Consider the following 18212-nt stretch of genomic DNA (forward strand, 5'->3'; position numbering starts at 1 on the left):
TATTATTAAAATTTAAACTGTGAAACCGAACTGGAACCAGGCCGTTAGTAATGATTTGGTTTTAACTTTCAATGGTTGAGTTTGGTTCTGGACGACAAAAAATCAGTATTAACGGTTGGACTCACAAGTTTAACTTAAAAACCATCAAAACTGACACTGAACACCCCTACGTAACATATTAATATATTTAAAATAAAAAAAATTACAACAATATCATATCCAAATTAAAGAGAATAAAATGCTCGTTTTTATGGTGCAATTTGTTTATAAAAATATTAACGTATGAAAATGCTATAATCGTTTAAAAAATCATGGGTGGGAAGTTAGTTTACAAGTTAAATTAATAACATAATATGGTTAAAGAAGGGACCAAACTTGTAAGTTGAATGGATTGTGTTTAAAATACATGTTCACCCTTACTAATACATGTACCTCATGCTTTAAGTGTTGTAAATTACTTAAAAATGAGTGTCTTAATTTGCCCTTGTTTGGTGTATTATATATAGTATATATATATATATATATATATATATATATATATATATATATATATATATATATATATATATATATATATATATATATATATATAAGTTACTTAATCGCTTAGGCTCGTGAGTCTACTTGAGTTCAATAAGTGAAGCTTAAGCTTATTTGTTAAAACTTAAAAGAGTTTATATTTAGGCTCAAACTCAGCAGCTCGACTCGTTCCGCTTTACACCCCTAATTCACTCATATCCTACTATCTTCACTATATGTAGGTTCATAGGGAGTTTTTTTTTTTACCAAAATAGGGTGGTGGAGAAAATTATTTACCAAAATGAGGGATTTTAAAACTATTTACAAAAATAGGTTTTTTGTTTTTCTTTTTAATTTTTTAACATCTTTAAATCTGTTTTTCTCATTACTCAACACATACTCACAACCCACTCAACCCCCTTCACAATCACGAAAACGGTTAATTTTTTAAGTTTTCTAATCATCGACGATTAATCCGGCAACCTTGAAATGGTTATCATTAATATAATCGAAAAAATAAGAATTCAATGCCCACCATACGTCTTCATCTTTCCCCAACCTAACCATAATGGTCGGCAATCCATTGTTGTCGATCACCCACTTTTTTTCCGGCGACATCCTCACCCATCCGCCAACACTAATTCAGCCGCATAATCCTTCTGTTCCATCATTTTACAACCTTTGGAAACTAGCATACAAGCCACACGCGAGATTTTGTAGATATTCCAGCATGGTCGAAGCCACGTTTTTCCGGCCACTTAATCTCCGGAAACCAACACTATCCTTTGAACTAACCCCCCCCCCCAACACCACCTTGCAACCTTGCCTTCATGTCCGGTTACCACCGTCGCCCCCAAGGTGTCCGAACCACTTTCTCCCCGTGCCGGAAAACGACTTCGTCGCCGGACAAACCTGCAACTTTAGGCCAAAAAATATACCTCCTCTCCGTCTCTCTCTCTCTCCCTCCATCCCTCTCCACTCAAACCGAAGTCGACGGCAAACTGTCTGGGCTATCCGGATCTGTCGGAAATCACGAAATTATGTGATTCATGATTGTCGGATTAATCGTTGAAAAACTTAAAAAATTAACCATTTTGTGATTGTGAAGGGGGGTTGGGTACCATGTGTTGAGTAATGAGAAGAAAAGGTTTAAAGATGTTAAAAAATTAAAAAGAAAAACAAAAAACCTATTTTGGTAAATAGTTTTAAAATCCCTCATTTTGGTAAATAATTTTCTCCACCACCCTACTTTGGTAAAAAAAACTCGATCATAGGTTCGGGTTCATATCTACAGGGTAAAGTTAAAATGCAAATGGAGATAAAAATGAGAAATGTGAGAAGAATTTGTGACCATAAAAAAAAACCGTTTAAGAATAAATTAAAAAGAAAAAATCATAACTCAAAATATAAATAAAAAAATATTAAAAAAACTAAAATGCTTCCGCCATCATTCCCGTTCAAAAAAATAGATAAAAAAAACAAAAAAAAAAGATTGACGAAAGGACACAATGTCGAGATCAAAGACACAATGACGAAAATAAACAAAAGACACAATTATAACTAAAAAAGGCACAACATATTGCAAATATAACACAATGCCGAACAAAATATAGCACAATGTTAAGTAATATAACACAATATAAAAAAAAGACACATAGTCAAGAAAAAAAACATAATCAATGACGAAAATAAAAAAAAACACAATGATAAACAAAATGACACAATGATCTTTTTACTCACCACTGTGCCTATTTTTTTTAAGAACGAGAAAGACAATGGAAACATTTTTGTATTTTTAATTTTTTTGTTTTTTTATTAAATTTTGAGTTGTAATTTTTTTTTATTTTTTTGTGAGAGGTTTTTTTGTGTGGCTACAAATTCTTCTCATCCTTCTCATTTTTATTCCTCTTTGAAGAATAACTTGACCCCATATATGCATATCATATTGTATAACATTAAAGACTAGTTAATTTTGACATAGATCATCAGCGAGTTTAAGAAATATCACTTGTTACTAGTGTGTAAAGATTTGTTAATGTAAAGCTCATAACATACTTTTGTTGGGTGGGGGGGGGGGGGGGTGGTAAGACTTGGAACAACAACATACTTTTGTTGTTGCTTTCTAAGATTTTTAATTTAGATTTTGGCATGCATTTAAATGTCTTGTTTTTTAGCATGTTTGGGATTGAGTTTAAAAAATGTTTATTGGCTTGTTGGTGTTTTTAAAAAGCTAATAAATTAAAATATGTTTGGAAATCACAAAAATCTTTTTTATTTTAGCTTCGTGAAAGGGTTAAAAAGCAGTTTTCTAAAAGCCCCATATCCTAGTTTTCAAAATGGCTTTTTGAAAAGACCAATAAGTCAATAAGCATTTTTCAAACTTAATTCCAAACATTCTCAACATATTTATGAAATATGAAAGTTTAGATTTACAATATGGGTCCCTCCTATTCGAAAGCCGAAGAGTAAATAGTCTAAACGATATTGGTAACAAACAAAATACTACACATTGTTTGAATGGTCCTAATCGGCAATCACGTCTATCAAGTTTTTATTTTCCATCTTCTAAAAAAAGAATATATAACAATATTTATTGTTGCCACGTGAATCTCTCTAGATGAAGGGCATATTGATCATCATAGCAACTAAAGATATGAATGAGTCACACTTCGTCTTCTCCGTCTTGTATGAAAGGTTGTGAAACACTATGAAGAGAGTTAAGTGTGGTCCCTAGACTTCGGCCTTAGGCCCTTCTAACGACTATATAAGAGAGGGAAGCATAGTATGCTGAAGATATATTTAGGAGGGAGTGTATGCTATATGGATGTTTTATCAATGATGTTTGAATGATATAGAAAAGGTTAAAGGTATGTATGTAATGATATGAAAGATACTATGAAGAAAGGTATGTATGAACGTATGGTTGTATGGTCGTATGGGATGAAGGGACCAGACCCTTAAAATATATGTGAAGATGGACCAGACCCTCATAATATATGTGATAATATGACCAGGCCCTTATAATATTTGTGATGATATGGACCAGACTCTCATAATATTTGTGATGTTAGGGTCCAGACCTTTATAATATATGTGATGTTAGGACCGAACCCTTGCAATATATGTGAGGTTATAGGGCGAAAGGCTCTTTAAAACATAGAAATAATTATGTATGCACTATGTATGTTAACAAAAGAAAGTTTGAAAGAATGAATGAATCTATGCATGCATGAAAGTAAGATTAAAAGGATAAGTATGTAATATGTGTCTTCAGATACGTAAGTTTGATAATGTAATGTATGTTGCCTTATTAACTAGAACTCACTTAGTGTAGCTGACTTTTAGTATACATGCAGGTAAATAGATTAAATGGGATGGCTTGATGATGTCACATGGTATGGACTGAGTGGTTGACATCTAAAGAAGGAATGTGATGCTTTATTTTTTATGTTTTATGTTGAGACAAGTTGTGACGTTTTAAGACAAGTATTGCATGGTTTGTAAGAAATGGTTGACTTTTATTATTCCATGAAAAATTTTAATCACTCTGATATTTTATAACTGTATTTATGAGTAAATCCAACGTCTTGTGTAAGGCACCAGGACCGAGGCATAACAGGTCCCGTCCAAGTGTATTATCCATACTTGGCGCTCGGAAATGGATAGAATTCCTACCAAAATGGCTCTCATCAGCATAAATATTTCCCTCCCGGATTCTTTGTGTCTTTTGTAATGCTGAGTAAAAGTCTTTGGAACATATTTACACCGGTTGCCCAATGAACGGGTTGCTTTGGATTTAGCGGTGTAGGTCCATGTCCTTCTTCTCTCTCTCTTTTAGATATCTTCTAGAAGTACACAACCACGTGGGGCTGGGTTTAAGGGAGAAGGAGGTCTGTCATGGTATCATTATCATTGCATGTTGGTGCATTTGGAAGGCTCGTAATGAAAAACTTTTTGAAGGTAAAGAAGCAAAGGTGGAGGACATTATTTATGACTTTAAATCCTCTAGTTTTCTTTGGTACAAGTATACATCAAGTTGTAAGACAATAACTTGGTCTAGTTGACATAGTGGTTGTTTGCCAGGGTGTTCAAAACTATCTGAATTCGTATCCGAATTATCCGACTATCCGTATCCGAACTATCCGGAAATTTGGATATCCGAATCTCGGATATACGAAAATTCGGATTCGGATTCGGATTCGGATAGTAGTTTTCTGATTTTTCGGATATCCGAATTATCCGGTATTTTAATTTTAATATTTTTTTAATTTTATTTTATATTATACACAAACCCTAATATATCACATAACATTAACAGCCTCTCTCTCACTTAAAACATAGCAGCGCTGCAGCGGCGCTCCCTCTCTCTCACAAAAACACGATCTGCATCACAACCACCGTCTCCGGCCATCTGTACCTCCGTCTCCCGTCGCCACCCGTTTCAGTTCTCACAGCACCCGTCGCCATCATCACAGCACCTGTCGCCGTCCAACATCCACTCAGCCACCCGGGTTTTTTTATGTACAAATGAGATTTTTTACCCATCATCACAGCACCCGTCGCCGTCCAACATCCAACATCCGTCTCAGTTTTGTTTTTATTTCTTTTTCGGATATTCAGATATCCGGTTTCGGATTCGGATAGTGATTTTCACTATCCGAAAGGTTCGGATACCCGGTTTCGGATATCCGAAATTTCGGATATCCGATTTTGAAAAGCCCAAGTTGTTTGTTCATTTTGGCCTTCCTCTGGGGTGTGGAGGTTTGTTTGTGGCTTCGGCCTTTGTTTATTAAAGTTTACAGTCCGAAAAAAAGGACATAGTACTATTATTGCCTATGTTATTAACTTATTATTTAAAATAACATTATTTTATTACATAGGAGAATTGGATTTTAATAATACCAACTTAATGCAGTAGGCCGATAATAATCTTTACTTAAAAAATAGTTGTCATCGGTCTCAACTTTCACACAATTTGTTTTCACTGGACCTCAGTTAATAAAAATTATTATCGCCATGGAGGTCTTGAATGTTGCTATGAACTTTGCTTTGCCTGAGGGTTTATTCAAAGGAATTCAAATGCCACGTGGTGGTCCGCTTATTTCACATCTATTTTATGCGGACGACGCGGTCTTCATTGGGGAATGGTGTGACTCGAACTTCAATAATCTTAATCGAATTTTTTGGTCCTTTTATATGACTTCGGGTCTAAAGGTAAATCTTAGGAAAAGTACGGTGTTCGGGGTTAAGGTGGAACCGAATATGATTAGTAATGTGGCCAGTTTGATTAATTGTATATCTGGCAAGCTTCCTTTTCTGCATCTCGGACTACCAACCTGGGCTAATATGAGTTTAATTAATAGTTAGAAGCCAATTTTGGATAAGTTTGACTCAAAATTATCGAAATGGAAAGCAAAAGTGTTGTCGTTTGGGGGACGTTTAACCCTTATCAAATTGGTGTTGGGTAGTTTGGGGATATACTACTTCTCTTTATTCAAGGCGCCGATGAACGTATTAAAACAACTTGAAAGTAAAAGAAGAAAATTCTTTGGGGTTGGGTTGATACGAATGAGAAAAATTAGTTGGGTGGCATGGCCCAAGATACTTCTTGATTAAAAATATAGTGGTCTTGGGGTAGGTAGTTTAAAGGCGGCTAATACGACTCTCATTGCTAAATGGTGGAATCGGTATAAAAACGACCTAAATTCTTTGTGGGTGAAGGTCATATCTTCAGTCCATCAAGGACCGAACACGTGGGATTCGATTCCGGTCAAAAAAATATTTGGGTGGTACATGGAATCAAATTGCTAGGTTGGTGATTGAAGGCCCGGCAGGTTATGTTTGTAATCAAGATAAGGTAAATGTTCTGTTTGGCTAGGGGATAAAACTCTCTTTTGGCTTGATGTTTGGGCTGGAAATCTGCCTCTGAAATCCCGTTTTCCTCTTATTTTTCTCTGGAGACAAAAAGGACGTTTTGGTTATAGAATGGTTTGAGTCGATGAACGGGGTTAGAAATTGGATTTGGAGGTGGCATAGGACTCCTAACACGGTCTAGCAAAGGTTGGAATTGGAAGAATGTGTATTACTAATTTCAAATGCGGGGTCGTTGGACATTCCATACGTTTGGAATTAGAAGGGTGTTGATGGATACCGTTGCTTTCTTGATGAAGACACTCAGGTGGGAGATTGACAACGTGGATCAGCAGCCTGTTGATGATGATACATGGCATAAATGGGTTTCCATAAAGGTAAATTGCTTTATATAGCGTTTAGTCCTAGATCGGATCGCTTCAAAAGAAGCGTTATCGGTTAGAGGGGTTAATGTTGTAACATCCTAAAATTTATAATGTTGAATAAAGAAAGTTACGTTTAGTGATTTCCGCGTTATTAATTAATTAATATCGAGTAAAGAACGGATCATGGATTTAGATTAATTGAGATGGGTTAAATGAGAATGGGCTTTAGGTCCATGGGCTTTAAGGGATATAAATATCCCCTAAACCAACCTAAAACCCTAAACCCTCATTTCATTTCCATCATAATCTCTACACACTCCAAAACACACACACACCACACACCGCCATATACGGCCGGCGGCCGAGGGAGAGAAACGAGCAAGATCCGAGAGAGAGTAAACGATTAGTTGTGATTAAACAAGTTAAACGAGATCCAAACGAGCACAAAAGGTATGTTCTTGACCTTTAAAGTTTATGTTTTATTGAATGTCCTTAAGCTTAAAGATCCAAGCTTTATAGTATATACGGGATATATATACGAACGAAATGGTTAGGGAACGTTAGTGGGTGATGTCGAACCATAACAAGGGTATTAAAATCGCCAAAATGCTTGATAAAAACCAAACCCGTAGCTGAACTGGGCAACTTCGCCTGCGAACTGGGCAACTTCGCCTGCAAACTGATAACTTCGCCTGCAAACTGGTAACTTCGCCTTCAAAGCTTAACTTCGCCTTCAAAGCTTAACTTCGCCTACGGCCAAGTTCGCCTAGCTGGTAACTTCGCCTAAAGCTAAGTTCGCCTAAGGTTTAACTTCGCCTAAAGCTAAGTTCGCCTAAGGTTTAACTTCGCCTAAAGCTAAGTTCGCCTAAGGTTTAACTTCGCCTAAAGCTAAGTTCGCATAAGGTTTAACTTCGCCTAAAGCTAAGTTCGCCTAAGGTTTAACTTCGCCTAAAGTCAAGTTCGATTAGAAAATAAATTAAAAACCTAATGGAAAATGTGTTAAGACAGTTAATGTAAATAAAATTTTTCCAAGCTGACCTGGCAGCTCGACCCCAGCCAGGGGCTCTGCCCCTTGGACCCTGCTAAGGGCTGCCGCCCCTAGACCCCGCTGCCAGGGGCGCTGCCCCCGGACCCCCGTTCGTTGTGGGTTGTATAAAGATAGAAATACAACATGAGTAGTAGTAGTTAATTGATACATGTAAATATTATACAGTTAGCCGTGCACAGCTCAAGAAGAGAATAACGATTAACGGAGAGCGTAACAGGATTCAGGTGAGTTTCTAGCCCCATTTATGTGTTATGTTTTCGGGGCTGTGTGCATACTCGATGTGTTGTTAATACATTTATCCTAAGTGATAAGTGTATGTCATATGTGATATATGTGATGGATATGAACGATTGCTTTTCGGTACGCGAACGATCTTCGGATATTGCGCGTACTGTCAGGTCAAAAATAAAGGTACGAATATTATATATCGAAGATGTATGAACATTACAAATGAATACTTGTCGGGGCGTGAACGATCTTCGGATATTGCACGTATCGACAAGAGGTATGGTTGTTAAATGAATGATGTAAAGAACGCCTAGAGTGTTCTTATGCTATAATGTAATTATTGTATATGTGAAGTATGTGTATACAGGTACACGAATGGTATGTGAGTTCTACGTTCGACATAGTAAGTTATGATGGCAAATCCCTCTAGCTTTTGTCGGACATAGACTCGGCTGGTGATGGCGTAGTTAAGGACTGCGGGCCTTATACGTAAAGTAGATGATAGATGTAAACGTAGATAGGGACGGTGGGCCCTATACGTGTTACAGATAATAGACGACAACGTAGTTAAGGACTGCGGACCTTATACGTATTATAGATAGGCATCAGCATAGGAAAAGGACTGTGGACCTTATACGTGTTGTATTTGTATTGTGGTAGCATAGGGGAGGACTGCGGACCTCGTACGTGCTATGGTTTAGGTTGCAACATAGGGAAGGACTGTGGACCTTGTACGTGTTGTGGATGTAGGATGGTATAGGGAAGGACTGCGGACCTTGCACGTACCATAAATGGTGAACATAGGTAAGGACTGCGGACCTTTTACGTGTTCACGACCTTGAGTACAGGTATAGACGGCGGACTATGAACGTACTCTCGGTAGACTGAGGTTAGTGATTGTAGATATATATGTATGTATGGTAGTAAGTATGTATGTAGAACAGAAGGGTAACTAGTTAGGTATGGATATGTATCTTCGGATATGTATGTATGTGTATGTATTGTATGGCGTCCGATTAACTAGAACTCACTCAGCGTAGCTGACTTTTAGTATGCACGCAGGTGAGTAGAATGAGACAACTAGCTTGAGCGGGCACATGGTGGGCGAATAGGAGACTGGCATTTGAAGACTCAAGATGTTTTAATGTAATTGACGTTTATTTTGAAAGACAAGAATGTTTAAATAAGGCAAGTTTTGGATTGTTGTAACGTTTCATGAAAGTTTTTATATTCCGCGAAAGTTTTAATGAACTCTGATTTGTAAGAACTGTGTTTATGAGTAAATCCGACGCTAAAGTAAGGCTACCGGGTTCGGGGCCTTACAAATGTTGGAGAGCTTGGGTGTGTTTTATGTGGTTTACAGCCAGAATCCTCCATTCATCTTATGGTTAATTGTAGTATGTCTAGATGGGTATGTTCTATCATACTCAATTGGATAAAGGTTCCTTATCTTTGTGATTTTGGCTCAGTGAAAGAACTTTTAGAATATCTAGGTAAACATAAAAGAAATGTGGGTGAATGCCAGGCTGTGAAAGCTATTGCTGTTGTGACGTGTTGGGCGATTTGGATATCTCGAAAGGACATGATTTTTAACCAAAAAGCGTTCTCCATTGCCAAAGTGATAAATGATATTAAAGTGACTTCTTTTCTTTGGGTCAAACATAGAGGCAAAATTCCTTCACTGGATTGGGAGAAGTGATGCAAATTTAGTTTTATTAACTTTCCCTTAGAATGTTTTGGAGTAACTTTGTAGGTTTGGTGGTTGTTTTAAATTTTGGTTTCCGTTTATTTGAACATTTGTATTTGTGTAGGGCTCTTGTCTTCTTGTGAGATGCCTTTTTCTTCCGTTTTATATATATGGCCTTTCAAAAAAAAAATAATAACGACGTTAAGTTTTTACCAAATTTCAAATTGATGTTTAAAGGCTTTCGATTGGAATGAGGATATGTGTCGATTGATGTAAAACTTACATCGAAACGATGCACCAAACAGCTTGATTTTTGTTAATTGAAAGTTTACACACCGGAATTGAAGCATCATCTAATCGTTTGGATCACCGTTTTGAGGTAATTTTTACATCAATTGATGTTTTAACGGCATTAAGTTTTTTTTAACAGAGGTCCAATGAAATCAAACAATGTGAAAGTTGGAACCGGTGACAACTATTTTCTAATTTAGGTTATTATCAACTAACTACATTTAGTTGCTATTATTAAAATCCAATTTACCTTTTACATATTACCAATTGATATTTGGTCATTAATACTTGAATTTGTTGTTATATAAAGGGGTTCTGCTGGTATAACACATGAATGATTCCATCGGTAATTTGTTTGAAAACAAACATGTTGAACGACCTTACAATAATTGTTGTTAAGTCAATATTTAAAGTAGCCTATCAATAACTTTCGTTGATAATTAGTTGAAAACTGAGATTACACAATGTCATTCTCCAATAGTTAGTTACTTGTGTATTTTTATATACAAACACCACTACTGATAAACTTGTGGTCGATGGTACTCTTGATTATTATCAACCAATCAATCATAATCTGATTATTAAAATCCACGTTTCCTTCTAATCTCATATGTTAGCGTTTCTCGTTGCTTGGTCGGGACATATTCATCGATTTCATTTCATTCTTCCAAGGCTTGCAATTAAGTGACTTACTTCTTTTGGCCATTTGTTGTCTTAAGTCGTTCTCTTTCCTTTAGAAGTTGTTAATTGATTTCGTGTCTTCCTTAAGACTAAGGGGGGACAACTACAACTTTTATTGGTAGGGTAGAAGCCTACTCGCCTACCAACCTACCTTGTAATTAGTTCATTCAAATTGGAAGAGATGGTAAGTTACTCAAACATTATAAGAATTAATTATTGAACTCTAGCTTGACACCTTCCACACATTCAATGATACATACCACTACGAGTACTAATGTTCTTCAATAAGAATCGGTTATGTTCATCACGGTATTGACACTCGTATATTTTACGGTACCAACAAACACTCTATTTTAAATACAAAACTGTTTTCAACAAAACTTTTACCAAAATGCCGAAAAAAAATTAAACACAACAGCGAAAACCATAAAAACGAATACATGTATCATTTACAATAAAACCGATACCAGTATTGTTGTGTTGATGTTTTGTTAGAATCGCTTATGTTTGTCATGGTACTGACACTCGTTTAACTTACAATACTTAACGTATTCTATTTTTGAAATATAAAAATACTAGGTTTTGTCCCCTGTATTGCGGGGATTATTTTTATTTTTGGTTTATGATATTTTTATATTTTTTTGTATTTTAATTTAATTTATTGTAAATAAGGTAATAATATACTTAAGATTTGATGATAAAAGAGTTTCGTAAATAATTGAGATGTTATAACCCGTTTAAAAGCTGTCCGATTTTGATGAGACCCATGACCCGCTCATATTTTTTACTATAAAATTATTTCTTAATATAAATAACATCTTTTTTTTAAAAAAATGATATTAATTTTAGTTATCCCTATTTTATTTGGTGAGATTAATCTATAATATATATAAACGAAAACCCAAAATCCTAAGTGTCGCGATTTGGTCGCTCCCTCCTTTTTTGAAACCACCAGATTTGCTTGATTTTTAAGTGGAGGCTTCTCATGCATTTGACCCGATTTCACGGGTATGAGTCTTATCAAACCCATATATTTCTTAAACGGGTTATAACATTTAATTAAATTAAAAACTAATCTCATCAAATATTTGATATAATAATCCTATAAAGTAGGGATATACCAAAAATAAATATATGATTTATTTAAAAAAAGATATATATTATTTATAATTAAAAAACCAATTTGTAGTAAAAAAAAAATAAACGGATATTTGGTCTCATCAAACCGATATAGCTTTTAAACCGGCTTATAACATCTCATTAATTTGTAAAACAATTTATCATCAAACCATAAGTATATTATTAACTTTATACAATAAAAAAAGAAAAATTCAAAAAATAAATAAATATTAGAAACAAATAATATAAAACAACCCCCCGTAATACGGGGGATAAAAACTAGTTTTTAATATAATGAGATATTATAAGTCGTTTAAAGGTTATCTAGGTTTGTGAGATCCATACCTGTGAATTCGGGTTAAATGCATAAGAAGCCACCGTATACAAATAAAACAATCTGGTGGCTTGAAAAAATGTAGGAAGCAACCAGAGAGTTTTTAAAAGTTTCGTTTATATTATTATTATTATTATTATTATTATTATTATAAGATGTAAAATGTACATAAGTTTGTTAATATAATTTTATGACTTATGGGAGAGTTATTTAAATTTCAGGCCGGAGTGAATTTAGTCCTTTTTCTCAGGAGTATACATCTTGAATATTATAAGAAAAAAAAATTAAGCAATTTAATAAACCATTATGCAAGTCAATTCTTTAGCCCTACTCCACAAGGCGTCTAGTTGCCACCTTTGCCTATATCAATTTAATCACCGAAGTATACTATTTCAAACTCATTCATTCTTCAAATCAAACCAACATGAAACTAGTGAGTTTAGGTTAATCCTAACGGGGAACTTCAATTCAAATTCACCAACACGTTTAGTTACAGAGGCCGATTCGTGTTAATCATGATATGTTTAGTTAAATAGGCGTATTAGTTCATTTTAATCATGATAGGCTCAAAGATTAACCTGATTATTTTTATAACTTTTAGAACATTATTTTGTGTCATAATTTAAATTATTTGTATATTTAAATAAAAATTAAAAAACATCTATTCGTGTCATCCTCACCAAGCTCGTAGGCTGATCCCTTTATTTTTTATGTATTCTTTTAAACGGTATATTATGTCATAACCTAAGTTGTTTGTATATTTAAACCAAAAGATAAATCATTGGTTGTGTGCAAACTTTCGGGTTAGCCTATTTTTATTTTATCTTACCCGTTTATATATGTATTTTTTCTTTTTTTAGTAAACTTAAAAGTTTAGAGCTGTAAATATGCAAAAATCAAATACAAAAATTCGTGTCTGGCGTAATTTTCAGATTCGTGACAGTCTTGTTAATCTACGGGCGCCTAATAAACATAAAAATAACTCATCAAAACATATATCTATAAAACGCTCTAGAATCATATATAAACCCTCACCAAATTTACAACCACCCCACCAATATAAACCAACACTAGTAACATAACATATAAATATAATAATAATATTAACTAAAACAATTCACCCTCAAGATCTCTCTACTGAAGTAAGCTGCCCTAGCTGATCAGCAAGATTATTCACACTCCTCATATTCCACCAAAACTTATTACCCGTTGATCCGCTCGGGTTCTCGGTCAAAAATTGTTCCCAAAAAACATTTGACGCCCTCATTTCTTCAATTGGGACGGTTTTAATGGTCGGAATGAGCTTAACGGGCTCACAATTCACGTCAATCTCACTTTCTTTCGAGTCTGTGTCGACATTTATTAACGGGTAGTCAATAGTTGGGCTATATGCACAATTCACGGGCCCTTGGTCAAACTCCATTGACCACTTTTGGGCCTCAAAAGCCTCATCAACTTCTCTAAATATACCATCCCATGATATGACTGAGGACTCCAGCTGTTCCACCAGTTCGGTGTTCAACGTCAAAAGTGCGTTAACGTCCATTGTCTCGCTAATCGGGATATCGAAAGGGCAAACTTGGTCACAATTATTATTATATTCGGACAAAAATCTCCTCTTCCGATTTTCCATCATTTGAGTTGGGAATTTGTATTCGACATGCGGTTTTTGCAAGAAGTCGTCTAAACAACAAAGCATGTCTTTTTGTAGGTTTGCAGCGCGTTTTATACGATCGATTAACTTAAGGGCTTCGTGTTTAATTATGTCTTCTTGTTGGTGCGTGTGAAGTTGTTTAGATGATTCCTTTGCGTGTTGTAGGGCGTTAATCTTTTCTATGTATTGTTGTTTTTCGGATTCGGTTAATGGAGATGAAGATGATGATGATGATCCATTGTTTGCAAGATTCTGAAGTGAATGACTATGAACCGGCTTTCTTCTATGGATGTTCTTTAATAGGCGTGATTGACCTCTAATGAAATCTTCATTTGCAAATTCCCATAATTCAGGGTCGATTTTTCGAAAACCCTGATGGATAACAAAGTATATATTACTATATGAACATAAATATCCGTAACAAACAAACGTTCATAGTAAAATCTGGAGGTGCATGTGCATATGTTGGTTTGGCTTTATTTTGAGCTCAAACCAAACCAAACCAAAAATCAAAAAGTTAGTTTTTGAAAACCATTTTCAATTTTTTGGTATTACCAATTGGGCTTCAAATTATTGGACTGAAAAAGCGGGCCAAATGGCCCAATTAATATATTCGGCTTTTTTATGTTAATTAATGATTAATTGATTATTATAACAGTAGACCTAAAATTTATGCTACCCCATTTATTAATCCATAAATTTAGTAAAGAAAGTCAAGTTTCTAGGTGTTTACGAGCTTTGTTTAGTCACAAAAGTTGGCTCTACTTTTACTATTCAATTCGGTTTGGTTTGGTTTGGTTTGGTTTGATTTGTTTTTGTTTAGTTTTCGGTACATGCAAACCCGAACCAAAAATTTGGTTTCTAAAGAAAACATAACCAAACTAACGGTTTGGGCTGGAAAATTTTTTTTCCTTTTTTGTTTTGCTACATAAAGTGTACTAAACTAAATCAATCAAATGATATAAGTTGTACTTAACAGAATCAGAAAAAAAATAAATAAATAAATAAAATAATAATAATAATGTAAAGAACAGAGCAACCAGAAAACAATGACTTACATAAGTATTAAGTTGTCTGATAAAGCTAGAGAAATTATTATGCTTAAAGAATCTCCGAAGCAATTCGCCCGAGAACTCAGGCGGATTCCACACGACGAAACTCCGGTTACTCTGACTCCACGAAACAATCGAATTCGTCGAAGGATCATCCACCATTTCATATGTTTTCACTATGAAAGGAGGCAGACAACTTGAACTCCCATGAGCATCACTCATCATGCACCAATTCAAAACCGATCAATCAACCCGAATCAATATCAACAACAATCAGATCACTACAATTTCCAAAACATGTAGCAAGATAACGTATGCATAGAAACAAGTTTTGGAAGACACGGGTAATGATATTAATAATATAGGATTGAAAGTTCTACAAATTGTGCTTTCTGATAATCTTCTTGAATGTCGTAATCACAGGGGATTGATTTGTCTTGGACAACGTTGACTGAGTTGTAAATCGTCGGATGAGATAAAGGCCAGTTTAAGATGTTCAATTCATGTTGTTGTGTTGTGTCGGACGTGGTGTTAATTTTATATGGAAAGTGTTAATGGAGTGACGTATGTGCTTCGGTGGGCTATATCGACTTTATATTTACATTTGGTTTTCTGGCTTCAGAGGCTGTGAAATTTTTTAGTAGGGTTCAGTGCGTCGTACACGGAACCTCTTCAGCTTCTAGGTCCCAAAGCTTCGTTTTTAGCAGGATTGGCTTTGCTGTTCAAAAGGGGGTTGCGGCGCAGCTTGTTGCCCGTTTGCCTGCCACTTTATTGTAATCGTTTTATAGTAAATTATATAAAACTACGATTGTGATGGAAGAAAAAAAATTACAATACCTTGCAGCACTGGATACTGCAACAAAGGGGAATCTATATATAAACTCGTGTCTCAGATTGAATGAGGAAATGAAAGGCATTGATACCCTAGCTATGCGACTAAAAGTTTTGCGCATAAACGTTGATGCTTTGGATACTGCTGTGAATAGCCTTGTTCGCCTTCATTAATGTATTCATCTTTAGTGATAAGGCGAGGCTTGTATTGATGCTTTTTATACTGCTGTGAATAGCCTCATACGCCTGCATTAATGTTCACTTGTTTAATGTATTTATCTTTAGTGATTAAGGTGATGCTTGTATTGATCGAATCTGTTTAAAACTGACATGTTTTCGTAACAGTGGTTTTGTAACAGCATTTATGTTTCTTGTTTAAAAAAAAAAAAAAAAAAATTTATATTCTCGAAGAGCTACTCTGGATAATAATATTTTTACTTCACCCTCGGTCTTTTATATTTGTTCAAAATCTACTCTTCTTTTTTGAGATGCTACACTTGGCATTGAAGTTTTTGGGATTTTGGTAGTATAATTGTCATTTTTAGTGTCGTCTATTAAATAAAGTTCATTACATGTAAGGCCCCGTTCCCGGTAGCCCTACTTTAGCGTCGGATTTACTTATAAACACAGTTCTTATAAATCAGAGTTAATTAAAACTTTTGCGGAATATAAAATATTAATCATTCGTTACAAAACATTTAATTTTTTCTTTAAAACCATAACATAAGATATCATAGTTAAAACATCGTTTCTTCTATCTTCTTATGCCAGCTGTTCAATCCATGTCATGTGTAATCCTCATGCCTTCTCGATAAACATATATACCTGCGTGCATACTAAAAGTCAGCTACGCTGAGTGAGTTCTAGTTAATCAGGCGACAGACAATACATACATGTCACACCCCGACCAAAGGCGGCGGAACATGCCGAGGTGTAACGATTGCCGATAAGCGCATGACACTATTTCAAGCGACAATATTTAACAAACTCATTTTATTTCACAACATCGAAAATGTCACATAACCAAATATTCATAAGTCAAATACAACAAAATATAGCAAAATATAGCAAATCAAATATTGTTCATTTTTGCTAATATCCTAACGGTATTTGTGTCGTTTTCTTCACCGAACTCCATAATCAACCTAGATACAAACCTGTAACATTTCATAAAATAAAGTTGTCAACACAAAGGTTGGTGAGCAATTCATAAGTTTGAACAATAGATATATAGTATGAAAAACCACAAAACTAATATACAAAACCATAAATAATAGCTATAAACTTGGATAAATTGACAATCTCTAACAGAAATACGTTAGCGCCACCTAGCTACAAGGGATTGCCAAGTAGTCTAGGATTTAATAGAATATCGTTAATTGCATTACTGTCACACCCTAAAAATCCACTAACGGAGTTTTACCGTCAGAGGGTGTGAACTAACAGGATCGGAATCATTAGTTATAATCAAACCACGAAAACATTAAGTGAAAATAAGAGCGGAAGCGTAAAAACATAAACCAAGTGTTGCGTCACGCAGGACGACTTAAAACCCAATATAACAGTTTAAAACAAGTTTGCATAAACAATAGCGTATCAAATAATGCATGATCCTATGCCGCGCGCCCGCCTCGGCTACCTGAGAATAACATACTAAAAGTGTCAACACGAGGTTGGTGAGTTCACAAGTTTATATAAAATAAAGCGTTTAGCGTTTTGCGTTCAACGTTTTTGCGTTTAGCGTTTTGCGTTCAGCGTTTTGCGTTTACCAGATAGTGTTAAATCAATTATATATCGATAGGTAGCTAGCCTATACAACAAGTATTACTAAGTGTTCGACACCGAAGCTGACTGTTTATCATGTACCTTGCCACTAGGTCTATCCCAACCATGGTAATGTGTTAGCCAAAATTACACCCACTCGACCTCCAGTCGAGCTTAGCGTTGGGTGGGGTTTGTCAAACCCAGTAGTACTACTCAACAGTGACTCGCTATTTTCCAATACTAAACGGTTCGATGTGTAGGACTTCAATTGTTTCGTTTGCCACTTAGTCTTTACAAGTGATATATAATTTACTAACAAAATCTAAAAGCGTTTTCGGAGTATGTTATCTCCCCCAAGTGAAAAGCGTTTAAAGAGTTTAAAAAGGGGTAAGTGAAACTCACTGTTTGCGAAGAATTCCCAAAAACAAGTCACCCAAGTGATGCGCGTCGCAGAAAACTCTCACTAGCGTTCTATAACAACAAGGAGATTTTCTAAGAGTCGGAACTATTATCGAGTCTCTAGACTCGGCACATAATACTTAAGCACAAGATACGTTTCGTGTTTGTTTGTGAATCGTGTGTGACTTAACAAGCACATTTGTGATACGTTACATGCTGTGAACAACTATCTACGTGTCAAGTGTTAATAGTGTACATATTTAGCAAATATTCCCCGCAAGGGCAATTTGGTCAAAACATAACAATTATCCAGTAACAAGCACATTTCATGTATTTTCACAAAGTTCAGCAACTAATTTCATCACGACA

General features: G+C 35.2%; 2 protein-coding genes across 2 annotated transcripts in view; one reads left to right on the forward strand and one right to left on the reverse strand.

The window, feature by feature from the left end:
- Positions 1-18212, forward strand: part of LOC143620949 (putative alpha,alpha-trehalose-phosphate synthase [UDP-forming] 7) — a 178346-nt gene that overhangs the window by 150620 nt on the left and 9514 nt on the right. The window lies entirely within an intron of this gene.
- On the reverse strand, positions 13143-15106 carry LOC143620893 (heat stress transcription factor A-4c-like). Its single transcript, XM_077092476.1, has 2 exons — positions 14856-15106; positions 13143-14169 (listed from the first exon to the last, which is right to left on the reverse strand). The coding sequence occupies exons 1-2, from the start codon at positions 15072-15074 to the stop codon at positions 13267-13269; spliced, it is 1122 nt and encodes a 373-aa protein (XP_076948591.1). The 5' UTR covers positions 15075-15106; the 3' UTR covers positions 13143-13266.

Source organism: Bidens hawaiensis, unplaced genomic scaffold (genome assembly GCF_021521415.1).
Source record: "Bidens hawaiensis isolate Kalapana, Puna unplaced genomic scaffold, B.hawaiensis_p1.1 tig00002735_1, whole genome shotgun sequence".
NCBI lineage: Eukaryota > Viridiplantae > Streptophyta > Magnoliopsida > Asterales > Asteraceae > Bidens > Bidens hawaiensis.

Bases quoted from the DNA above. Each gene is read 5' to 3' on its own strand.
- LOC143620893 (XM_077092476.1), bottom strand. From the start codon at position 15,074: ATGATGAGTGATGCTCATGGGAGTTCAAGTTGTCTGCCTCCTTTCATA. The intron at 14,170-14,855 runs GTAAGTCATTGT...GTTATCCATCAG, and splicing joins TCAGACAACTTAATACTTAT to GGTTTTCGAAAAATCGACCC.